Genomic DNA, 20,716 nt, shown 5'->3' on the forward strand with positions numbered 1-20,716 from the left:
GACGTGGCAAATAGGAGTCAGTAGGCTACCCCAGAGTACAGCCAGTGGTACACACTGCATCATGCATGGCATGGCCAGTGATTCTCAACCTTTCCCCCATAAATAATTCCATAATGCATAAGCCAGTGGTATTTCAAACATCTTCCTGTCAAGGTCAAGGACCCCCAAATTGATATCTATTAATTATTATGGTTGGACCCTCCCTTATCTGAAACGATGTGCTGCCAGGGATGGGACCCACATAAGAGAAGATGCGTTGTACTTAGATTTAAACATAATATATCATTCAAAATTTTACATTTTTCAAAAGAAAAATGAATTGAGAAACACTGACTGAAGACTACATTTTGCTGCACAATACAAGCTTCACTTAATTAACTATGAGTGCCAAATGGAACCAAATGTTATAGCAGGTCCATGAACCTGCTTTTTATTTTATTTTTCTTGCCTAAAATATGGTGCTAATGTGGCAAAAATACATTTAAAATAAACTGTTTAATTGTGATATTATCAAACCAAAATATCAAACAAATCAGACAGGACATTCATGTGTTTTATTGAGATCTAGAAGCAGGGATAAAACATATTACAAAAGATAAAAATGAATGAGCAGAGGAGGGATTTCAAAAGCAGAGAGGTATTCCCCCCCTTTATATGAAAATTCAAACCAGGCAGATTCTTCCCCAGTCATTTATTGCATCATTGGTCACAATGAGTCATTACAAATCATAGGGAGGATCAGACGGTAATCACAGGATGCATGACTGACAGGTCATGTCAGTACTTGTACAAAGGTATCGAGACTATCCACAGCATGAGTCAGGAGACAGCATGAGTGAGGTAGCTTAGGTTCCTTCGCAACACTACTGGCAAAGCCTTTGGGAATTTCTATGAATAATTCGATATGAAAAAGTTGTGTAAACACAGGTGCTACAAATGATACCAATATATATCCAATATCAGGTTCCATTAAAGGTCTCTGACAATATGGCATTCGCTGCTTGAAACAGTTCAAAGGGTGACTGGTGTGGTAACCTCGCCCACCAGGCTTTCTGAGAAAAAGCCTGGTGTTCGTTCACAACAGCCCGTTTGGTTTCCGCCTAGGGCGCGGAAACCACTAGAAGAAGCGGCGTCGCTTTGATTTGGTTCCCTCCGTTTGTTTCCCCAATCCCTATTAAAATGCTCGAGTAGTCTAGTGTAGTCTTGCCAGTCGCTAAAAGTTGGACTAAAAGATGCATATACCAAACGAATTTTTCAAAAGCAAAACTACTCCGCATCAAGGAGTTTATTAGGTAGGCCCTAAAAGTATGTCCTTGAGCGCAAGGGGAATATTTTGGGTTAAAACTGAATCCGGTTTGATCTTTCCGGCAAATTGTAGTCCTTTGAGTACTACAACATGACGTTTTGTGGTTTCCGCTCCAGACCGGTTACAAGCCCGAAAAGTGAAGTGATCCCAGACTACTGGTGTGGTAAGCTTGTCTGAGCCAAAGGCTCCATCAAATCTTTACAATGTTCATGCATTTATAATCGATATGCTTGTGATACTGGTCTTGTGGTACTGGTTTGTGTAGAACTGACTCAGCAGAAACCATTGAGCAATATGACTCTGACTCATTACAGAAAACGTTTCACTTCCAAGTCTCTGCAGCATCATTTTCTATTTCCTCCTCCATCAATATGGTTGGACTGGCAACGCTGATCCGATTTTAAAACAACTTGATTGGTTATTTTAGTCTGTTTTTGAGCATCCTGATTTGCCTATCCCCTCCCATTCACTTTTCCATTGGAATGAAGAGACTCACATCCTACTTGGAGTCTTGCTTTCCTATTGTCATCACTTCAAGTCATCATACTTTTCTGTTCCCTCCTCCATCGTTATGGATGGGATGTGGATAGTTAGTACATATCTCCACAGCAACCATATCCTGGTTCCAGAATGTGTAGGGGAACTCAACAGTGGAGGCTGCCCCCACCTCACCCTGGAGGACAAACGGAGACAAGACACTGTCAAACTGATGAGAACATGAGGAAAACAGAAGATGTCTGTTAGAACAACTAATCACCTAAATTCTCTTTCCCGTTCCCAGTCTGTTCTGATTCTGTGCCCAAGTTACTTAATTGTTAAAAGGTATATATATATGCTATAATATAGAGTGGGTTACACATTTCATCCAACCAGGAGAGAACCCAACAAAGAGCATTTATCAGTTTTATCCTGTAGGAGTTCACTGTCCTGATTGGATAATATATAACAATTATGACTATGAAAATATAGAGCAGGTTAACACTTACTCTAACAAAGAATATCACTTACAGCACCTTTTTGTTACGTCAGGGTCTTCTCTGTGTTACTATATCTCAAATTCCCTAATTATCTGCCTCAACAAAAAAACTGAACAACAAATTGGAGACCAAAAATGGCAAAAAATTGAGACCTTGTGATTTGTACATTACCTTTGTATTTAGAGCTATCAGTCCTATCTCAAAGCAGCTGTCGGAGGCCATCCTCCTCATGATGTCATCCAGAACGGTACGACAAGCGACACTGGGGGTGGAACCCTTGGGGGAAAAAAAGTCACTGACTTAAAGAATGAATGTCCACATTAAATTGTGTTGGTGAACTACCAAAAGTGTACGTTTTTCAGCCAATACAGGTCCCTGGTTGAGAAACTGCAATAACAGAGACCAGGGAGTCTCAGCTCTTCAAAATGTCAAAATGTACACATAAAGTGATAGACGACAATTTTCTGGAAGCATGCGAGTAATTGACTGGATTTACCACTTAATTAATTGGTTCCTGGTTCCGTCCGTAGGATAGAGAGAGTCCAAAGCAAATTTCCCCATGGGGCCCAATAGAAATATATCTTAAATCATCTTATCTAAAAATAAAACAAAAAAGAATCCTAAAGAAAAATAAAGTATTTTCTGGAATGTTCTGAGAGTCAGGGTTGCTCACCTGTTTCATCAGCTGGACAATGTGGAAGCTGGGACAAAAACACATTATCTTGTCACCATCACCTGTAGCTGAACACAGAAAAGACTGCCATGTTGCGTTACATTATTTTCTGTTGTGCTATTTAGTTTTGTTATGTTATGTTATGGTACAGTAGTTAATCATGGCAATTATATAATTGACATACCTGCAGCAGCCCCCACCTAGGGGAAAAAAGTTGAAAATGAAACTTAGGATAATTCATAATTGATTGACGTGACATTTCTAAATAAGCATTCTGGTATCACGCTCTCTCTGAACCTCTTAACCTCTCCTAATGTCACTATATTAATTGGACCCCCTTTCAGTCCCTCTCTCCATTTCCTTTTAAGTCACAGTTGTTGTTTTTTTGTTTCACAGAGTTTACTTGCCATGTGCTCAGCATACAGGCCACAGCCAGGTAAGGGTGAGTCTCCAACTCTTCCTGGGGCCTTGAAGGGCGCTCCAGAGGAAGACACACCTGAAATAAATGAATTGGGTAGGAATATTACTCTACCCCTAGATCACTCCTCTTACTAAATACTAGATTTAGTATTAAAATATGTCTTAATTGGTTAAGCTCTATACAGTATGTAAATCACTTTTAATGAATAAAATGTAATTTCGGTGGTTGTATTTTGTCTCCCTGCTCTTTTTTAGATTGTGTCAAAGGTCATATAGGATCTGAAATGAACATAAGCAAGTAAAAGTAACTCAGATGTTTACTTACTTGAGTGAATGTACTTAGTTACTTTCTACCACTGTTGTCATCGATACAGATGATGAACAGGAATGAGTTGAAATACAAGGAAGGAAATGTAAGAGACTGACTCACCAACAGTTAAGTTCCCCGTTGTGTCCACAGCTATGAGACCTGGGAAGTGACGAGAAAAGACGACGTATCTTCACTTCCCGTTTAGGTTAATGCCACCAAATCAGGGTGAGACGTGGTCTCACAACCAGTGAGTGGGTCAAGAGATGCGCTGATGCAATAAAGTATGTGCGTGTTTCACTCCCCACTGTTTATTTTGGAATATTAATTTCAAAGTAACTACACAACCTAAACCTCTATCAATGTGTAATTCTGCTTTAACATTAAAACATCTTCTACCATCATAAATATTCCCAAGTTTTATTGCTAGAAAATTCCAGATTTGAGTTATTATTAAGATGATGAGAATTTCCACACAGCTTATGTCCATGGATGCATGGAGCTCACTCTACTGTTGGAGCCCATTGCTACAGTATTTCCTACAACCATATTGAAAACTACAATCTGTACATAATTGCAACCATATAAATGGTGCATTTATATAGCGCTTTTATCCAAGGCGCTTTACATGTCATAGATTGTCCATTACATTCACTCATTCACGCACACATTCATACACCGGTGGCGGAGGAAACCATGCAAGGCACCAACCTACTCACCGGGAGCAATTAGGGGTTCAGAGTCTTGCTCAAGGACTCGCGACATTAACTCAGGGGGAGCCAGGATTCAAACTGGGAACCCTTCGGGAACCCTTCGTGCTATGATAACGGTTTCTCTACCCCTGAGCTATGCCGCCCCATATCCGAAATAAAACAAAGATGGCAGTGAATCTAGTGTCTAATCCCATGTACCATCTGCTTCAAATAACTTAATTGACATCATCAACCAGTCCGTGTCCTACCTGACACCAGGGCCAAAATCTTTAAGTGGAAGAGTAACTAGTCCACCTCCAACCACTACAGTACTAGTTATATTGTTTGAATCTACTGTATTATAAGTTGTCATAACGGTACTCTACTCTTCGATTTAAACTCAGTAACTGCTGCAACGAATGAATAACTTTAAAAATGTAACATACCGTAAGTTTCAAAACTTACCAAGCGTGTCATGGCCAGATATCCTCTGATTTTTTTCAAGGAACTCCTACAAGAGGGAAGGATATTTGTAATTCTGGGTTGATTGTTTACATTTTCTAAATCTGTGGTTCTCGAGGTAAATTTACACCTATAATGACATGCAAGGTTAAAAGTAGAAGTCTGTCTTAGGGTTTTATAAATATTTAACCAATGAAAAGTATCAACAATAGCTTATGACTAATTCAAGCTATATTGGATCTATTTGAACACATGATATTTTTTTCCATTTGGACATACAAGTTTCCACCTGACAGTGACAATGTACAGAACAAGTTGACATACAAGATAGACATCCCATTTTCCTTCCATTTAGCCGGTAATGTGTTGTACCTGATAAGCCATAGCAGAGTTTGCAGTCAGCATGTTGTCATTAGGCTCTATGGCAAATCCCTGTTCTCTGGCAAACGCCACTGCTCCTTCTCCAACCAGCAGGCTATGAGGGCTTTTGTCCATGACCCTGCGAGCTACACGGACTGGAGCCCCCACTCTGGAAATGAACAAAGTTTCACTACGACAGCTTGATTTTAATTTTGTAAAGATATTTTCTACGCTTTGTTTTCTCACCTAAATGACAAAACTCTTCCTCATCTTCCCCTTAACTAAGCTAAACACATGAATCTCTTACCCCTGGAGGGCTGCCACAGCCCCAAACCTCCCGGGTTTGCCTTCCATGATGGCTGCGTCACACTCCAGCACGCCTCTGCTGTTGGGGAAACCTCCTCTGCCCACTATGTGTCGACCTGTCTCAGGGTCATTCTCCACCTCTGGGGACACCACACAAACATACAATGGCTTATTTGCCTTTTTTTTTTACAGTGTGGTACCGATGGGAACCATGTAGAAGAGGGCCTGTCTGTGTCCATGGATAGGCCTACTTTTGCAAACAACTGGACTTGATAATGTATGTTTGAGATTTTTGAAATATGTCACTTTTAAAGCCTCCAGACCGGATTACCTACCCAGGGCTGTGTCAGTCATAAGGAACATACAAGCACACAAGGATGCTGCATAGTTTGTATGACAGATGGTGCAACTGTTCACGTTTGTGGTGCCCCCTATGGGCAGAAGTGAAAGTGGTTTTGGTGGTGCACTCAATTCTAGGCCCCTCAACACGAGACCACGCAGCTGCAGACCCCTGCAGCCTGTGGAGCTCAATGGGAGACAGGAAGATCAACAAGTGGCAGGAAGTGACCTCATACCTCCAAGGCAGAGGAGAAGAGACGACACCCAAAAAGAGGGCACCTCCACAAGGCAAGAGCGTATGTATGCAGCTCGCAGCCCAGCTCCATGGAGCTCCACGGAGCTTCGACGTTTCAGAATAAAAGCTCATCTCCATTGCCTGAATTTTTCTAAGTGTTTTTGGACTTAGAAATATTTAGGCCGGGGAGCTCCAGGGTCAAGAGGCCGGCCCCGCTCGGCTCGAGGCCGACCTAGGGGCCTCGGCCTCGGGACTCCCCGCGGACCCCCTGGAGCTCCGGGGACCCCCGGGGCTCGCCGCCCCGGAGCCGGGGACCCCCGGGAGCCCCCGGTCCTCTGCGGGGGTCCGGGGACCCCCCGGGGAACGGCTGCTTTTGGCCGTTTTGGCCGGATTTCTTGGGGCACGCGTGGGTACCGGTCCCGCGTCGGTCGGTCGCTCCTAGCCCGAGCTGTGGGGTTTTAAGTGCGCTGCAGTACCGGGCGGCGCCACCAGGCGGCACCGTCAATTTTGCGGGGGTCCGCGGACCCCCCTGGAGTGGAGGGGTCCGGCCGGTCAAAGTCCCGGATTCCCCGCAAAAAAATTTGGCCCTCCTGCAGTTAACATAGCTGGGCAGAAAATCGGAACGGGTCCGCGGGGTTCCCCGGAGCTCCAGGGGGTCCACGGGGAGTCCCGAGGCCGAGGCCCCTAGGTCGGCCGTGAGCCGAGCGGGGCCGGCCTCTTGCCCCTGGAGCTCCCGGCTGGTATCACCAGGTCCCCGGCCGAAATATTGTGGCAATGGTGTGGGGGAATTTTGCCATATAGAGTTGCCGTAGTTCAAGATCTGTGGAGCCAGCTCCATGGAGGTGGGCTTCGGACTGCAGCAATACCCTTCTCCCACAAGGCAGAGACGTCACGTGAAAGACCTGCCCCCAAAAAAACACTCTTCCACCCATAGAGTTATAATAATTATAAATATAATAAGCATAATAAGCCACAAGTATAATAAGCAAGTATAAATATAATTATTATAATAAATATAATAAAATCCGGCCTCCTGTGGACTGTGTGGAGGTCACGTGACGTCTCTGCCTTGTGGAGGTGACGTCACATCCTGCCAAGCGTGGAGGTGCGTCACATCCTGCCAAGCGTGGAGGTGAGGTCCGCCCATATGTCTGCATCCAGGGGCTCCTCCCTCAACATGCAATTCCAATTTGTGTAAGATTATTGATATAGCCAAAGATGTAACCAGTCCAGTTATAGCACCATCATGAGGTTGTGACACATTTGGGGTGGAGGTTCTTCCTTGCCTGGGAGTGCATGCGCTTGCAAAGTTTCGGTCCTGCGAATTCCCCATATAGGCGCACCATTTCACATTTTCTTCAAAACACACTTTTAACTAAAACTTTTATAGATTTTGCCCAACACATACACAAAACACCCATATTATTTCTTGAGTCATGTGATGAAGATCTGTTGCATTTTTTCATGTACAAAACTTTGCACAAAATGCCACAAATCATGTGTCTGACTGCTGTGAAATGAAGCACAATCCGGGCAGCCAAAGAAAGAAGCGCCACCCCAAACTTTTGTGACCTTGACCTTGAACCATCGGTCATAAAATAAGATCGAAATTCCCATGGCCTGACTTTTAACAGGAAGGAGGAGGTATACTAGTGTTTAAGAGAAACCAACTCTTCATACATTATGAATATGGTGACACGACATGCACAATATAATACACTTTACACCAGTAAGACTCCCTAATCGGGAGATAAGCGACCGTAGGTCGCTTATCTCCACAAATAGGGCAAAAATTTGTTTTTCCAAAATCTTCCTGATCCATGTTGATGAGATGAGTGTAGACATGCTGTGTAGTGATTTTCGTGATTTTAGGGCAAAATCTGTAGGAGCAGTGTCCAAAAATGTGTTTTTAAAAATCGTCCTGAAGGTGGCGCTATATGGGACAGATTCATGTTGATGGGATGAGTGTAGACATACTGTGTAGCGATTTGCGTGATTTTAGGGCAAAAACTGTAGGAGCAGTGTCCAAAAATGTGTTTTAAAAATCGGCCTGAAGGTGGCGCTAGAAGAGGGGCATGTGAGAAATGAGGGGTGGGGTCTCCGCGTTGCCTTGGCGGACGAATAGGTACCGGCCCCGGCTCTCCCGGACGCTCCTAGCCCGAGTTACGGCATTTTATGTGAGCTGCAGTGGAGGGGGTCCTCCACTGGGGGCGCCACCACTTTTGCATCCGTTCTGGAGCACCAGGAGTGGGTGGTCCCCAGGAATTCCCCGTGAGCAGCCCCGTTGGGGTGGTCATTTTTGCACATTTGGTCATTTTTTACACCTGGGGGTCCCCGAGGGACCTGGGGGTCCCTGGAGCTCCGGGGGTCCTTGGAGGTTGTAGTTTGGCAGGTAAGGAGTGTGTGTGCAAAATTTGGCATGGATGGAGGCAACGGTTGTGGAGATATGAGCAGGGCAAAAGTGTGACTGACTCACAGACAGACAGACGGACAGCCGGTGGAGGTTTTGGTAGTAAATGCGACCTACGGTCGCAATTATGTCAACGTGCACAAAAGACTTAAAGTATGAGTTAAAAGGATGAAACAAATGCTACATGTTAGGGAATGAAATGGGAATAATATAAAAATAAAGAGAATAGAGAAATGTACATTTAGCCACCTTTTGGGATTGATCTGTCACTATATAAGTTTCATTTACCAACCTGCCAGTGCCTCCTCCACAGCATCAGTGGCCTGGTGCCCAGCGCTGATGAGCTCTTTAAGTCTTTCTACAGCCGGTGCAGAGAATGCCCATGTTCCTACTGCTGCCATGCTCTTTTTGAAACATCAAAATATGGTCAAATGGAATATGCAGATTCATTCATTTTCAAAAGCCATAATTGATTTATTTGGATATTACAGTGAATGCAGGAAATACAAAGGTACAGAGGGTAGGCCTATTTCTTGAGTCTACAGCAGCATGCAAAACCTACTGCTTAAAGAAGTTCAGTAGGCTATTCAGTGGTTGTAGACCTGTAGTAAACAGGGACTCCCAAAACGTCATTTAAAGTTACACACATTGTAAAGTAAATACAGTATCCTACCCCTAGGGCTATGCGAGTAGACTACGAACGAATATAAAAGTAAGTAGTACCAATATAAAAAACGTGTATTAGATCATAGAGGAATGGAAGGTAGGGTAGCACATATCATGTAGGCCTACTGTAGATGATTGATAATATGAATGTGATAATGTCAATCAAGTGGCAGCTGTGTGCGCATAATGATCGGTTTAGTTCTCCTTCGAGGGTTGTCAGTCAGTCAGTCAGTCAGTCAGTCAGTCAGTCAGTCAGTCACCTTACAATTGATTCAAGTTCATTCAATCCTTTCCGTATTATTATTATTGAATACTTTTTTTCACAGGAACCGTAAAACATGGAAAAAGAAGTAGCCTAACTTGCATGCAAGATATTCATTACCAGAATCGCCGGTGGTTCGGCTTGAGGACACCCACTTCCGCAATCCCTCACCAAGGCTGTGCAAAGAGGGAACGGTCACATACGTCACGTCATACTTAGCTATATTTATTCAGTAGGCCTACCTTAAACGAGAGATTTTACAGAAAATGCACGTAAATGAGAGTAGGCCTAAATCATTTTACATAGGCCTACATTTTTTGTTCATTTATAGTCTACATATAGACGGATTTCCGTGCGCGTCTGGCTGATACGCAAGCTTGTCCAAGTTCCGGTCCCCGCCGAGCCCCCTGTGATTGGCTGAACCGGAGGTAGGGAGCGCTCCATTGTAGTCACTTGGACCGCGCAGAGGAGGTGAATAGAATGCGTTAGGAGGTTATCGTGGCGTTTATCGTGGGCTTGCCCAGGCCTTACGGCCTGGGCATAAATATAACGATTGCATTCACCATAGTGATGGGCAATCCCGTTCATTTCAGTGATCGGATCATTTCGTTCACGTTCATGGTAATGATCCGTTCAAAAGATTCGTTCAAATGATTCGTTCATAGTGCGATCGTCCCGTGAAAAACACAATCGCGGGAGCGTTTTTATTACGTCGCGAGTACAGCCCGCCCTCGCGTCCTGTCTGCCGGCCGGGGCTTTTAGGGGGAGGGGCGGGGGTGTGAACGAAAGTGTGAACGACCCATTTCAGGGATTTGAACGAATCGTTCACGAGTCATGCTAATGATTCGAATCTTATGAACGAATCACTCATGAACGACACATCACTAATTCACCACGGCTTCGTAACTCGCGCGGCCGGCCCTGGCCCGCTCTTCGCGGGCACTCGCGCCTGCGGCGCTCGGGCGCGAAGAGCAGGACCAAGGTCCGCTGGCCTTCGCGCCGCTTGCAATGTCGTGGAGACGTGGACAATAACTGAGCGTCGTGGACAATAACTGTGACATCTAACCATAAAACGAGCGCTCCCTTCATAGACAAGCTTGCGTATCAGCCGAGAAGCTAACGTTACTACTTGGATCCAAGCCCCCAGAACGGCTTGTAAATATTGAAGCAGCCGCCCTACTGGCCAAAGCTGGAATTTCAGGCGGGGTGAAACATACATGCACGAGCATAAGAGCGCGGCGCTGGGGTCTACAATAGGGTTCAATGGACGTCGACGTCGTTCGTGACGTCATTCGTGACGTTTGGCTCCACTGCGTAGTGGAGCCATTCCCCAGAATGCACCTGGATTAGCTACATGCTAGCACGTAGCCGTTGCTTCAAAACGCCACTGAGCACTTGCATTGAAATGATAGTGGGGGCGGGGCTCGTCCGCTCTCTATTTTATATATACTCTATGCTTGGATCAGCCAGACGCTTTCCGTGCAACGTCATCACAAACGTCATCACGCACAGACTGCGGTCACTGCGCATGTCCAGGGTAGAAAGCTACCGGAAGTAAACAGTCTGCATGCTGCATTGTCTTGGACGGGACTCGGATCGGATGCTTTCGCTACAAAACAAACATGACCGCAAGTTGTTGTGCTGTAAATTGCGCCAATAAATCAGAGAATGGGTGGAAAATGTTTTATATTCCGAGGGGTTCTCACCCATTTCATAAAAACCGAAGAGTATTATGGCTACGGGCCATTAAAAGGGCGGATTGGGGTTCCAGTGGTCCCAAAGGTGAAGCGTGTTTGTGCAGCGCCCACTTCATATCTGGTATGTGTTTTTCTGATATCTTGGCTAAGCATGCAATATAAAAGTTGACACTGTGCGTGATTCTTTGCTCTGACATTAGCTCTGGTCCATCGGGAGGAGACGCGATGGACCAGAGCTACTCTGACATATTAAATACGGCATAGGTTTATTCAGTTGGTGATACCACATAGCTCTGTTTAACACAATGCTGTACGCCCTCCTGTATGTTCTCCATTTTCAACTGTTTTTATTTTATTTTTGAAACTTTCTTGGGTAATGTAAACTTATGTTTTCTCATGCAAATAAAGCTCATTTGAATTGAATTGATAGCCTGAAGAAATAGCCCTGAAATACAAGTGTTGCTTTTGTCATACGACCGTCATGTTTCAGTGCTACTTCTAAGTATACAGAGGAGTGTCTTCATCAGCTACTGTGACATGAATTGCACAATCAAAGTTCTTAATCTGTGGATAACATTAACCAGTGTGCAGGCTGAGCTACTAGTTTTTAAAATGTTCAAAATAGCCTTCAAGCTCACGTCTCATTGACGTGAAAGTAGTTGGAGGGTCTGTCAGTCTGAGCCTTTCCAGTGAGCCAACATGATGCACAGACTCTTCTGATCTTAATGTAGGCTAATTGTGGGCTCGCCTATAAGGCGAGCACACTTTAGATATTGTCATTATTGTGGGCTCGCCTATAAGGCGAGCACACTTTAGATATTGTCATTATTGTGGGCTCGCCTATAAGGCGAGCACACTTTAGATATTGTCATTATTTCTATACTATACTATACTATACTATACTATATCAACTTCTCCTCAATACCTTGTCCGCTTTCAACTCCTACATACTTAGTGAGAAAATGAAAATAAAAACATCAATGTGTTCAGTTTACAGTGGCGAAGTGTGCTATTATTTTTTATAGCAATCGGCCAAATGGTGGCGCTGTAGGAAGCCTTCGAAAGTGCGAACTTTGAACAGGTATAGCTCATGCTGTGTTTTAGGTACAGCCATGAAACCTGTATACACGTATGCGTCTCCTCATGCCGAACAACTTTTACCCTCTAACTTTTGACCTCTGACCTTTAGGTCTCCCACAATTCGGAATTATATGAAAAACAGTAAAAATCTATCTCCTCCTGGGATTTTCGCGTCAAGTGCACAAAACCTTTTTCACATGAACTTTGGACCAATACGGTCAGATTGATCAACCAGATTTTTTTTAAAGTGAAATATAATTTTTTAATAATTCAATCAATATTGCGGTTTTATGCAAATTATTCTTCGGCCTCTAAATCATACATGCAAAGTTACACGTTCATGGCATTTGGCAAAGATGTGGAGGGTTAGTCAAAGTATCACTGAAACCAATTTGATTCCAATCGGCCAAAGGGGGGCGCTATACGAAGCGTCTGAAAATTCAAACTTCAAACGGGCATAAGTCATGACTCGTTTTGTTTGAAGACATGCAACTTGTTACACGCGTGCTTTGACTCAAGCGGAAGACATCTGTGTCGTTGTTAAGTAAGCTCCGCCCTTCAATTTTCCGCCATTTTGAGCAGTTTGTAAAACGCGTAAACCCGCTTTTATTCTGGAATTTTCGCGTCACGTGCACAAAACTTTTTTTACGTGAACTTTGGACCGATATCTAAAGATCTGTCAGATCGGATTTCTTTAACATTGAAACATGCTTTTTTAAATAATTCAAACAATATTGCATTTTTATGCAAATTATTCTTCTGCCTCTAAAACATACATGCAAAGTCACATTTTCATGACAAAATAGTGTAGAGGGTTAGTTCAAATATCACTGAAACCAATCTTACCCCAAATGGCCAAAGGGGGGCGCTATATAATTTTGAGCAGTTTGTAAAACGCTTAAACCCGTTTTTATTCTAGGATTTTTTTTTGCAATTTGCATGAAACATTCTACACGCAATCTAAGGACCTTTATCTAACATGCCTATGAAGTGCACACAAAAAAATAATAAAATAATAATAATAAATATAGCTGCAAGCAGCGATAAAGTGGCCAAAGCCAAAAACACCTCAAATCATGAACACAGCCTGGGATGTGCGTGCGTGAAATCTTGCAAGCACATTCCCAATAGGTCAAGGAACAGATACCAACCTTCTCACATTGGCCTGTTATAGCGCCACCAGCGGGTCAACTTTTGCACAACACATTTTTGGAACAAAATGGACCAATCTTTGACGTCAGTAACGTCAAAGAGAGCACTGCCTGCGATCTTGACATTTTGTGCTTTTATAGCCATTGTTTTCTGGCTTGAAGCGAGCCCACAATTGTTTCGAAGGAACAATATTTTTCTAGTTTCTATACCAAGTTCTCCTCAAAACTTCGGTTCCTTTCTACTCCTACATACTTAGTGAGAAAATGAAAATAAAAACATCAATGTGTTCAGTTTACAGTGGCGAAGTGTGCTATTATTTTTTATAGCAATCGGCCAAATGGTGGCGCTGTAGGAAGCCTTCGAAAGTGCGATCTTTGAACAGGTATAGCTCATGCTGTGTTATACATACAGCCATGAAACCTGTATACACTTATGCGTCTCCTCATGCCGAACAACTTTTACCCTCTAACTTTTGACCTCTGACCTTTAGGTCTCCCACAATTCGGAATTATATGAAAAACAGTAAAAATCTATCTCCTCCTGGGATTTTCGCGTCAAGTGCACAAAACCTTTTTCACATGAACTTTGGACCAATACGGTCAGATTGATCAACCAGATTTTTTTTAAAGTGAAATATAATTTTTTAATAATTCAATCAATATTGCGGTTTTATGCAAATTATTCTTCGGCCTCTAAATCATACATGCAAAGTTACACGTTCATGGCATTTGGCAAAGATGTGGAGGGTTAGTCAAAGTATCACTGAAACCAATTTTATTTCAATCGGCCAAAGGGGGGCGCTATACGAAGCGTTTGAAAATTCAAACTTCAAACGGGCATAAGTCATGACTCGTTTTGTTTGAAGACATGCAACTTGTTACACGCGTGCTTTGACTCGAGCGGAAGACATCTGTGTCGTTGTTAAGTAAGCTCCGCCCTTCGATTTTCCGCCATATTGAGCAGTTTGTAAAACGCGTAAACCCGCTTTTATTCTGGAATTCTCACTCCACGTGCACAAAACTTTTTTTACGTGAACTTTGGACCGATATCTAAAGATCTGTCAGATCGGATTTCTTTAACATTGAAACATGCTTTTTTAAATAATTCAAACAATATTGCATTTCTATGCAAATTATTCTTCTGCCTCTAAAACATACATGCAAAGTCACATTTTCATGACAAAATAGTGTAGAGGGTTAGTTCAAATATCACTGAAACCAATCTTACCCCAAATGGCCAAAGGGGGGCGCTATATAATTTTGAGCAGTTTGTAAAACGCTTAAACCCGTTTTTATTCTAGGATTTTTTTTGCAATTTGCATGAAACATTCTACACGCAATCTAAGGACCTTTATCTAACATGCCTATGAAGTGCACACAAAAAAATTATAAAATAATAATAATAAATATAGCTGCAAGCAGCGATAAAGTGTCCAAAGCCAAAAACACCTCAAATCATGAACACAGCCTGGGATGTGCGTGAAATCTTGCAAGCACATTCCCAATAGGTCAAGGAACAGATACCAACATTCTCACATTGGCCTGTTATAGCGCCACCAGCGGGTCAACTTTAGCATAACACATTTTTGGAACAAAATGGACCAATCTTTGACGTCAGTAACGTCAAAGAGAGCACTGCCTGACATTTTGTGCTTTTATAGCCATTGTTTTCTGGCTTGAAGCGAGCCCACAATTGTTTCGAAGGAACAATATTTTCTAGTTTATCTATCAGGCAGGCAGGCAGGCAATCAGTAGACGGGAACTTCGGTTCCTTTCTACTCCTACATACTTAGTGAGAAAATGAAAATAAAAACATCAATGTGTTCAGTTTACAGTGGCGAAGTGTGCTATTATTTTCTATAGCAATCGGCCAAATGGTGGCGCTGTAGGAAGCCTTCGAATGTGTGAACTTTGAACAGATAGAGCTCATGCTCTGTTTGAGGTACAGCCATGAAACCTGTATACACGTATGCGTCTCCTCATGCCGAACAACTTTTACGCTCTGACTTTTGACCTCTGACCTTTAGATCCCCCAGAATTTTGAATTATATGAAAAACAGTAAAAATCTATCTCCTCCTGGGATTTTTGCATAACGCGCACGAAACTTTTTTCACATGAACTTTGGACCAATACGGTCAAACTGTCTGGTCGGATTTCTTTTAAAGTGAAACATTATTTTTTAATAATTCAATCAATATTGCGGTTTTATGCAAATTATTCTTCTGTCATGCATGCAAAGTTACACGTTCATGGCATTTGGCAAAGATGTGGAGGGTTAGTCAAAGTATCACTGAAACCAATTTTATTCCAATCGGCCAAAGGGGGGCGCTATACGAAGCGTTTGAAAATTCAAACTTCAAACGGGCATAAGTCATGACTCGTTTTGTTTGATGACATGCAACTTGTTACACGCGTGCTTTGACTCAAGCGGAAGACATCTGTGTCGTTGTTAAGTAAGCTCCGCCCTTCGATTTTCCGCCATTTTGAGCAGTTTGTAAAACGCGTAAACCCGCTTTTATTCTGGAATTTTCGCTCCACGTGCACAAAACGTTTTTTACGTGAACTTTGGACCGATATCTAAAGATCTGTCAGATCGGATTTCTTTAAAATTGAAACATGCTTTTTTAAATAAATTCAATGAATATTGCAGTTTTATGCAAATTATTCTTCTGCCTCTAAATCATACATGCAAAGTAACATGTTCATGGCATTTGGCAAAGATGTAGAGTGTTAGTCCAAATATCACTAAAACCAATCTTACCCCAATTGGCCAAAGGGGGGCGCTATATCATTTTGAGCAGTTTGTGAAACGCTTAAACCCGTTAGGATTTTTTTTTTGCAATTTGCATGAAACATTCTACACACAATCTAAGGACCTTTATCTAATATGCCTATGAAGTGCACACACACAAAAAAATAATAATAATGAATATAGCTGCAAGCAGCGATAAAGTGGCCAAAGCCAAAAACACCTCAAATCATGAACACAGCCTGCAATGTGCGTGAAATTTTGCAAGCACATTCCCAATAGGTCAAGGAACAGATACCACCCTTCTTACATTGGCCTGTTATAGCGCCACCAGCGGGTCAGTTTTTGCACAACACATTTTTGGAACAAAATGGACCAATCTTTGACGTCAGTAACGTCAAAGAGAGCACTGCCTGCGATCTTGACATTTTGTACTTTTATAGCCATTGTTTTCTGGCTTGAAGCGAGCCCACAATTGTTTCGAAGGAACAATATTTTTCTAGTCTATCAGTCAGACAGTTCTCCTCAAAACTTGGGTTCCTTTCTACTCCTACATACTTAGACAGAAAATGAAAATAAAAACATCAATGTGTTCAGCTTACAGTGGCGAAGTGTGCTATTACTTTTTACAGCAATCAGCCAAATGGTGGCGCTGTAGGAAGCCTTCGAAAGTGCGAACTTTGAACAGGTAGAGCTCATGCTCTGTTATACGTACAGCCTCTGACTTTTGACCTCTGACCTTTAGATCCCCCAGAATTTTGAATTATATGAAAAACAGTAAAAATCTATCTCCTCCTGGGATTTTTGCGTTACGCGCACGAAACCTTTTTCACATGAACTTTGGACCAATACGGTCAAACTGATCAACCAGATTTTTTTCAAAGTGAAACATTATTTTTTAATAATTCACTGAATATTGCACTTTTATGCAAATTATTCTTTTGCCTCTAAATCATACATACAAAGTCACACGTTCATGGCATTTGGCAAAGATGTAGAGGGTTAGTCAAAATATCACTGAAACCAATCTTATTCAAATTGGCCAAAGGGGGGTGCTATACGAAGCGTTTGAAAATTCAAACTTCAAACGGGCATAAGTCATGACTCGTTTCGTTTGAAGACATGCAACTTGTTACACGCGTGCTTTGACTCAAGCGGAAGACATCTGTGTCGTTGTTAAGTAAGCCATTTTGAGCAGTTTGTAAAACGCGTAAACCCGACTTTAATTCTGGAATTTTCGGGTCACGTGCAAAAAACTTCTTACCCCAAAAAATCTTACCCCAATTGGCCAAAGGGGGGCGCTATATCATTTTGAGCAGTTTGTGAAACGCTTAAACCCGTTTTTATTCTAGGATTTCTTTTTAGCAATTTGCATGAAACATTCTACACGCAATCTAAGGACCTTTATCTAACATGCCTATGAAGTGCACACAAAAATAATAATAACTAGAAAAATATTGTTCCTTCGAAACAATTGTGGGCTCGCTTCAAGCCAGAAAACAATGGCTATAAAAGTACAAAATGTCAAGATCGCAGGCAGTGCTCTCTTTGACGTTACTGACGTCAAAGATTGGTCCATTTTGTTCCAAAAATGTGTAGTGCAAAAGTTGACCCGCTGGTGGCGCTATAACAGGCCAATGTAAGAAGGCTGGTATCTGTTCCTTGACCTATTGGGAATGTGCTTGCAAGATTTCACGCACATTGCAGGCTGTGTTCATGATTTGAGGTGTTTTTGGCTTTGGCCACTTTATCGCTGCTTGCAGCTATATTCATTATTATTTTTTTGTGTGTGTGTGTGTGTGTGTGTGCACTTCATAGGCATATTAGATAAAGGTCCTTAGATTGTGTGTAGAATGTTTCATGCAAATTGCAAAAAAAAATCCTACCGGGTTTAAGCGTTTCACAAACTGCTCAAAATGATATACCGCCCCCCTTTGGCCAATTGGGGTAAGATTGGTTTTAGTAATATTTGGACTAACACTCTACATCTTTGCCAAATGCCATGAACATGTTACTTTGCATGTATGATTTAGAGGCAGAAGAATAATTTGCATAAAACTGCAATAGTCATTGAATTTATTTAAAAAAGCATGTTTCAATTTTAAAGAAATCCGATCTGACAGATCTTTAGATATCGGTCCAAAGTTCACGTAAAAAAAAGTTTTGTGCACGTGGAGCGAAAATTCCAGAATAAAAGCGGGTTTACGCGTTTTACAAACTGATCAAAATGGCGGAAAATCGAAGGGCGGAGCTTACTTAACAACGACACAGATGTCTTTCGCTTGAGTCAAAGCACGCGTGTAACAAGTTGCATGTCTTCAAACGAAACGAGTCATGACTTATGCCCGTTTGAAGTTTGAATTTTCAAACGCTTCGTATAGCGCCCCCCTTTGGCCGATTGGAATAAAATTGGTTTCAGTGATACTTTGACTAACCCTCCACATCTTTGCCAAATGCCATGAACGTGTAACTTTGCATGTATGATTTAGAGGCCGAAGAATAATTTGCATAAAACCGCAATATTGATTGAATTATTAAAAAAATATATTTCACTTTAAAAGAAATCCGCCGAGACTAGTTTGACCGTATTGGTCCAAAGTTCATGTGAAAAAGGTTTTGTGCGCGTAACGAAAAAAACCCAGGAGGAGATAGATTTTTACTGTTATTATTATATATTATTATTTTTACTCATATTATTCCGAATTGTGGGAGACCTAAAGGTCAGAGGTCAAAAGTTAGAGGGTAAAAGTTGTTCGGCATGAGGAGACGCATAAGTGTATACAGGTTTCATGGCTGTACGTATAACACAGCATGAGCTATACCTGTTCAAAGTTCGCACTTTCGAAGGCTTCCTACAGCGCCACCATTTGGCCGATTGCTATAAAAAATAATAGCACACTTCGCCACTGTAGGCTGAACACATTGATGTTTTTATTTTCATTTTCTCACTAAGTATGTAGGAGTAGAAAGGAACCGAAGTTTTGAGGAGAACTGTCTGACTGACTGACTAATAAATAATGACAATATCTAAAGTGTGCTCGCCTTACAGGCGAGCCCACAATGACAATATCTAAAGTGTGCTCGCCTTCAGGCGAGCCCACAATAATAATTGCGACCGAAGAAGAACCGTGTCGCTTGAGTGTCCTTCCTTCCTTCCGTATCCTCGTGACCGTCCGTATCCTCTGTGATGTCAGTGTGATGTCAGCGAGTTGTGACATCACCTCCTGTACAGGGCGGCTACACGAAATGTGGATAACACTATATATGGAGATAGTCCAGTCCATCATGTCATATGGGACTACCGTCATAGAAAGTAGCCATTGTTAGGCCGGAGTCATTGGCTGTCTAAACATGGAGATGTGGATAACACTATATATGGAGATAGTCTAGTCCAATATGTCATATGGGACTACCGTCATAGACAGTAGCCATTGTTAATCCGGAGTCAATGGCTGACTGTCTGTACAGGAAGTGATGTCACATGACATACTTTTTATGCCCATATATGAGTCCTAACATGGAGATGTGGATAACACTATATATGGAGATAGTCTAGTCCAATATGTCATATGGAACTACCGTCATAGACAGTAGCTATTGTTAGGTCGGAGTCAATGGCTGTCTGTCTGTCTGACTGTCTGTACAGGAAGTGATGTCACATGACATACTTTTTATGCCCATATATGATATTAGAGCAGTGATGGCTGAGTGGTTAGTGTCCATACCTAGGACTCCGGAGACCCCAGAGGTCGCAGGTACGATCCCCCGCTCCAGCTATCACTGCTCCCCCCCTTGCGCTCCTTGTGGGCTGCCTCATAAGGGTTCAGCTGGGTTAAGCTGAAAAAAAAACAGCTGGGTTGGGCTGCGATACCCGAATTTCCCCCGCGGGAGGAGTAGGTAACTATCATATCATATCATATCATATCATATCGAGTCCTTCTGTACCACATCTCCATGTTTAGGCAAACTCCACACAGAAAGGCCCTATCGCCAACCCTTACTAAGTAGCATACATTTACAACATACCTTCTCCAAAGACATCAATATTGAACTCCATATGTATATGGATACATACATGTATTTTTATTAATAAAGGATAAAATAAAATTAAAATGCCATAGATGGGCATTCCCAAAAGCAAAATCCCTTTATGCCCATATATATGGGGATTTCTGATGTCATCAATCTCTGGCCCTAACTAGCTCAAAAGCCTGCTTTACTCTGATTTACACCCTACCTTTCCAGATGATGACCTATTGGGTATACACTTATGTCCAAATATAGAAATCCCAAGGCATCAAACCCAAGCTTGGCTTTACTAATTAACATACGTAATATATGGAGATATATGGAGATCCCTGTCCCAATGTTATCAATATTAAGGACATATCTGGAAATGCCCATATTTGGTAATGTCCACATATGGGCATGTTTTGACATAACATAGTCAGGGCCCTATCGCTCACACCCTAGGTTGGGTTGGCGTGTTCTCCCCGTGTCTCCTAGGGTTGATATCCTCACAAAATTGGTGCAAGTCAATGGCAGCGTTTCCAGAATATCAACAATACCAAGGGCCACCAGGACCGTAGGGCTGTGGACAAGGACTTGCAGCGCATGAACGCC

At 42.3% G+C, this 20,716-nt stretch overlaps 1 protein-coding gene across 1 annotated transcript in view; it reads right to left on the minus strand.

Annotated features, from left to right (window-relative positions):
* Nucleotides 1-535: 535 nt before the first annotated feature.
* Nucleotides 536-20,716, minus strand: part of LOC308297641 (N(4)-(Beta-N-acetylglucosaminyl)-L-asparaginase) — a 25,016-nt gene continuing 4,835 nt past the window's right edge. The window contains exons 2-10 of the mRNA XM_080741155.1: nt 8,780-8,891; nt 5,505-5,643; nt 5,210-5,366; nt 4,841-4,886; nt 3,807-3,845; nt 3,360-3,452; nt 2,957-3,024; nt 2,455-2,559; nt 536-1,979 (exon numbers count right to left, since the gene is read on the minus strand). Of these exons, the coding sequence (XP_080597281.1) occupies nt 1,848-1,979; nt 2,455-2,559; nt 2,957-3,024; nt 3,360-3,452; nt 3,807-3,845; nt 4,841-4,886; nt 5,210-5,366; nt 5,505-5,643; nt 8,780-8,891 (891 nt within the window). The 3' untranslated portion in view covers nt 536-1,847. The remainder of the gene's footprint in view (nt 1,980-2,454; nt 2,560-2,956; nt 3,025-3,359; nt 3,453-3,806; nt 3,846-4,840; nt 4,887-5,209; nt 5,367-5,504; nt 5,644-8,779; nt 8,892-20,716) is intronic.

The sequence above is a fragment of the Nannobrachium achirus genome (genome assembly GCF_963921795.1).
Source record: "Nannobrachium achirus genome assembly, chromosome: 13".
Lineage (NCBI taxonomy): Eukaryota > Metazoa > Chordata > Actinopteri > Myctophiformes > Myctophidae > Nannobrachium > Nannobrachium achirus.